The 4533-nt window shown below is 59.4% G+C and overlaps 2 protein-coding genes across 2 annotated transcripts in view; one reads left to right on the top strand and one right to left on the bottom strand.

Annotated features, from left to right (window-relative positions):
• Positions 1–1438, top strand: part of ATF4 (activating transcription factor 4) — a 2105-nt gene extending 667 nt beyond the window's left edge. The window contains exons 2-3 of the mRNA XM_004675644.2: positions 106–423; positions 531–1438. Coding sequence (XP_004675701.1) covers positions 198–423; positions 531–1360 — 1056 coding nt within the window. The 5' untranslated portion in view covers positions 106–197 and the 3' untranslated portion in view covers positions 1361–1438. The remainder of the gene's footprint in view (positions 1–105; positions 424–530) is intronic.
• Positions 1439–2062: 624 nt separating this feature from the next.
• The window catches only part of RPS19BP1 (ribosomal protein S19 binding protein 1), a 2838-nt gene continuing 367 nt past the window's right edge, over positions 2063–4533 (bottom strand). Inside the window, exons 2-4 of the mRNA XM_004675643.2 lie at positions 4338–4466; positions 2818–2921; positions 2063–2457 (exon numbers count right to left, since the gene is read on the bottom strand). Coding sequence (XP_004675700.1) covers positions 2326–2457; positions 2818–2921; positions 4338–4466 — 365 coding nt within the window. The 3' untranslated portion in view covers positions 2063–2325. The remainder of the gene's footprint in view (positions 2458–2817; positions 2922–4337; positions 4467–4533) is intronic.

Below are 4533 nucleotides of genomic sequence, written 5' to 3'. Positions count from 1 at the left end.
GCCCGGCCGCCGAGTGGAGTCCCGAAGTGGCCGGCGAGCCGCGGCGGGAGGAGGCACGGGTCGCGTCGGCCGGCGCTCACGGCCTCGGTTTCGCCGCTTGCGCAGGCTTCTCACGGCAGTCAGCAGCAGCGTTGCTGTAACCGACACAGACACCTTCGAATTAAGTACATCCCTCGAATCCCGCAAAGCCCCGCAGCATGGCCGAGATGAACTTCCTGAGCAGCGAGGTGTTGGTGGGGGACTTGATGTCCCCCTTCGACCAGTCGGGTTTGGGGGCTGAAGAAAGCCTGGGTCTCTTAGACGACTACCTGGAGGTGGCCAAGCACTTCAAACCTCATGGGTTCTCCGGCGACAAGGCTAAGGCGGGCTCCTCCGAATGGTTGGCTGTGGATGGGTTGGTCACTGCCTCAGACATCGGCAAGGGTGAGACACGGGGTCCCCTCTACCTGCTGGGGGGCCTGGGGAGGGAGGGTCCGCGGCGCGCTCTGCCTGGGTCTGACTTAAGGCGCGCTTATTTCTCCACCTTCCAGAGGATGCCTTCTCCGGGACAGATTGGATGGTGGAGAAAATGGACCTGAAGGAGTTCGACTTTGATGCCCTGTTGCATATAGATGACCTGGAAACCATGCCAGATGAGCTTTTGGCCACGCTGGATGACACGTGTGATCTCTTTGACCCCCTAGTCCAGGAGAGTGATAAGGAGCCCCCCCAGATAGTGAACCCCATTGGCCATCTTCCAGAAAGTTTACCCCAAACAGACCAGGTTGCCCCTTTCACCTTTCTGCAACCTTTCCCCCTTTCCCCAGGGGCCCTGTCTTCCACTCCAGACCATTCTTTTAGTTTAGAGCTAGGCAGTGAAGTGGATATCTCTGAAGGAGATCGTAAGCCAGACTCCACTGTGTATGTTGCCATGGTCCCTCCATCCATAAAGGAGGAGGATGCCCCCTCAGATAACGATAGTGGCATCTGCATGAGTCCTGAGTACCCGGGATCTCCCCAGCACAGTCCCCCCACCTCCAGGAGCTCTCCAAATAGGAGTGGCGCATCTCTAGGTGTCCTTTGTGGCCCTGCACGCCCCAAGCCCTATGACCCTCCGGGAGAGAAGATCGTAGCCGCAAAAGTAAAGGGGGAGAAATTGGATAAGAAGCTGAAAAAAATGGAGCAGAACAAGACAGCAGCCACCAGGTACCGCCAGAAGAAGAGGGCAGAGCAGGAGGCCCTCACTGGCGAGTGTAAAGAGCTAGAAAAGAAGAACGAAGCGCTGAAGGAACGCGCTGAGTCCCTGGCCAAGGAGATCCAGTACCTGAAAGATCTGATGGAGGAGGTCCGCAAGGCGAGGGGGAAGAAAAGGGTCCCCTAGTTAGGGTAGTCACGAGTGTGCTTGTACATAGGCTTGCGCTGAAGCTGTGTTGTAATAAATTATTTTGTAGTGAAAGTAGTGCTGACTGGTTTCTGGGCCTGGCCGTGGAGGCAGCCCCTCATTAGATCTGGGGCTCCCTGTGACTGGTAGGTAGAGCTCTCTGGGATCTGGTTGTGAGCTGCGGATGGCCGGGGGGGGGCGGGGCCCAGGTATTGCTTGGCACAAGCAGTAGCTTGCCGCAGGGTGGATTTGGATACTTGGCAGCAGGTGTGGTTAGGAAGGGCTGGTTAAAGTACTGCAAAGAGTTCAAAAGGTGGAAACATTCCTTTTCTGGGGGGCTGGCCTGCCAGCAAACTCCAGACTGAAGTGGGCCTGCCTGACCATTCAAGCCCTGACCTTTCTCCCCCCCCCCCACACACAGCACAACAGGACAGGAAAAAGCAATTATGCCTCTTCCCCTAGTAGAGGGGAGTGGGGTGTGCACAAAAGCAGTGTGCCCCCTCTGGCTGGTGTCCACTACCCTGGAACAGCACCTCGTCACTGCAGGAGCCAATTTTTACCTGTCTGAGAAGGCACCAGTGGGGCAGGGTAGTAAGCACTGGGTGTTCTCAGGGCAATTTGGTCGCCAATGGGGGTAACACAACCAGATAGGATTTGGGGAGCTGGAGAAGGGGGGGGGCCCAAGTTGGATCAGCACACAGCTGAGTGAGTCCCAAGTTTATTTGAGCTGTGAAGCCCACCCAACCCTCCGCTTCCTCAGGCCTAGTCACTGGCCTTTCCACAGCCCACGGCCAGGGGCCTGTGGGCAAAAGCTAAGTTACAGATGTCAAACCTCCCCAGGGCCTCGGGCTCTGCTCCATGCCAGCCTCCTTCCTGCTCCAGGCGCCCTCTCCCAGGCTGTGCTGGCAGCCTGGAGGCTGTGAGGTCCGCAGGCAGCCCTGCCTCTCTGGGTGTCTTTCTGGGGCCTAGCTGCCGAAGTATTCCTGCTGGAACTTCTGGAAGTCTTCCTCCGTGAACACGGTGCCCTCTGCCTTCTTCTTCTTGGTCTTGATCACCGGCCGGTCACAGGCCTTGCGGCCCCTGTTCTGCAGCACAATCTGGGGGAGGGAGGGTGGGAGTCAGGGTATGTTGGTGACTCCCATGCAGGAGGGATAGCCGCTTAGAGCCACACACATCTGGCACAGCTGACGGAGCTACCCTATCACAGGCCCAGGCGATAGGCCCGTCACTCCAGTGAGAGGTGCGAACACTGACCCCACAGGGCCCCAGGGAGAAGGCCAGGCAGTGCCTGCCCCCTTGCCCTGCTCTGCTCTCGGGCTGTGGGGAAGCGCCTCGAAGCAGCAGCCTAGGAGGGGTGGCCCACCTCCCACCTATCCCACCTATTTGCAGGGCTCTGTGACCTCAAGTTGAGGCCTCACACCCTCCAGGTTCCCCCCACGCCCACCCTGCTGACAGACCTGCTGGGTCACGGAGTCGGCCACGGTGCTCCTTGATTTGGTCATAAACCTCAGATTGACTTTGAGATTGTTCTGACACGCTCGCTCTCGCTTCTGGAACTTGGCTGTGGGCAGGGGGCATCATTTCAGATTTATTCATTTACTCAGCAAATGTGTCTGAAGCATGTACTGAGTCAGCTCTGAGATGCAGCAGGAAGCTGGCAAGACTAGTGGAGCTTACGGGGGTGGACACTAGTGGTATCTAAAAGGGGGATGTATTTTATGAAGAAAGAAAGAAACAGAAATGAGGAACCCCGGGGTGGAGGGCTGCAAGCCCATACTGGAGGGTCTCAGGCAGCTTCACTGAAGTGATCTCGGGGCGCAGACTCGAGGGAGAAAGAGCTGGAGTAGAGCAGCAGGCACTGCAGAGGCCCTAAACAAGTGCGGCCGGTGTGGCCCAAGAGCAGAAACGGCTAACGGAAGGGGAGAGCAGATGAAGCCGTAGTGGACCAGGACCCTGCTGCTTTCCCCAAATCCCAGGGGCAGCTGCTGGGGGCGCGGGGCAGGGGGTAAGTCTCATAGTTGGCAGGACCATGTGGCTGTGGTGAGCTGCCAGTCGTAGTTTTGTAATGATTGCGGTCAGAGATGATGTGCAGCCCCAGTCTGGGGGGACAAGGGCGGTTGCAGCAGGGTGACCTGGCAGCTTCACTGCTGTTTCACACATCTCTGGCTGGGCCGCTCTGCTGCCTCCACACTGGCTCGCGTCCTGCGTCCTCAGAGTTCTGAATTCCTTGAACTATTCAAACACCTTTTAGGTATCAGGCCCTCCAGTTCAAAGACACACTAGGGGCTCACCTAGTCCTGCCTCCAGTCAGTCCCCCCATGCTGCCCACACATACCCTAGGGGGGTCTCAGGAACTGGGCTCTGTTCTGGGTCTCTCTCTTCCTCCATCTCCACAACACTTCCCAAAGAATTCCAACACCGCACGCTCCCCCGCTCCCCGTTCTCTGGCTAAGCCCGCTGCTGCCAAGCCGCATGGCGCCTCCCACTGGAACAGAGCCGGTGAACACGCCGGCCAGTTCCTACCCGTGTGTTTGGGCAGATGCGGGTTTCTGCATCTGTGAGTTGGAGGTAACAGACCGACCTCATGGGGCTGCTGCCAGGGCAGCACGGGGCGCGCAGACTCTGGGCAGTCTGATGCGCACCTCTGCCCTCTGCTCACCCCTCCGACCTTCCAGGCTCCTTTCGACCCGCAGACGCCCTTCTCTCTCAACACTCTTCCCCCTCCCTAGGGCTGGGCGTGAAGCTTATTCTAGCCCGTTCCAAGCAGGGCGGCCGAACTTCGCTGGCCTCATCAGTTACCTGCTGACTTTGCCCCTCTGGGGCTGTGGGCCTCGTGGGTCAGAAAGACGCGCTTCGCCCGCCCCCCTATTCCACGTTCTACCGCAGAACTCCAGAAACGCCTGGCGGACGCCTCAAGTGCCCCGCTTCCAGGGCGCCCCCAACGCGCGGGCGGCGTGTTAACCCCTCCGGAACTCACCAAACGCGGACTTGGGCACCTTTCCCTTGGCCGAGTTCCGCAGTTTCCGGGCCTGGGTCGCCTTCGCCCTCCGGGACCGCTTCCCTGGAGCCCCGCTCGTCGCGGCCTGGCCCGTCGAGGCCTGGGGGCCTGGGGGGACGCGCGACAGATAGGACCCCGGCCCGAGCGCAGCGGGAGCCCGCGACACCGGCCCCCC

Source organism: Condylura cristata, unplaced genomic scaffold (genome assembly GCF_000260355.1).
Source record: "Condylura cristata isolate star-nosed mole 26May11 unplaced genomic scaffold, ConCri1.0 scaffold00004, whole genome shotgun sequence".
Taxonomy (NCBI): Eukaryota; Metazoa; Chordata; class Mammalia; order Eulipotyphla; family Talpidae; genus Condylura; species Condylura cristata.
Note: the sequence above shows the minus strand (reverse complement) of the source record. Positions and strands in the feature narration are given on the sequence as shown.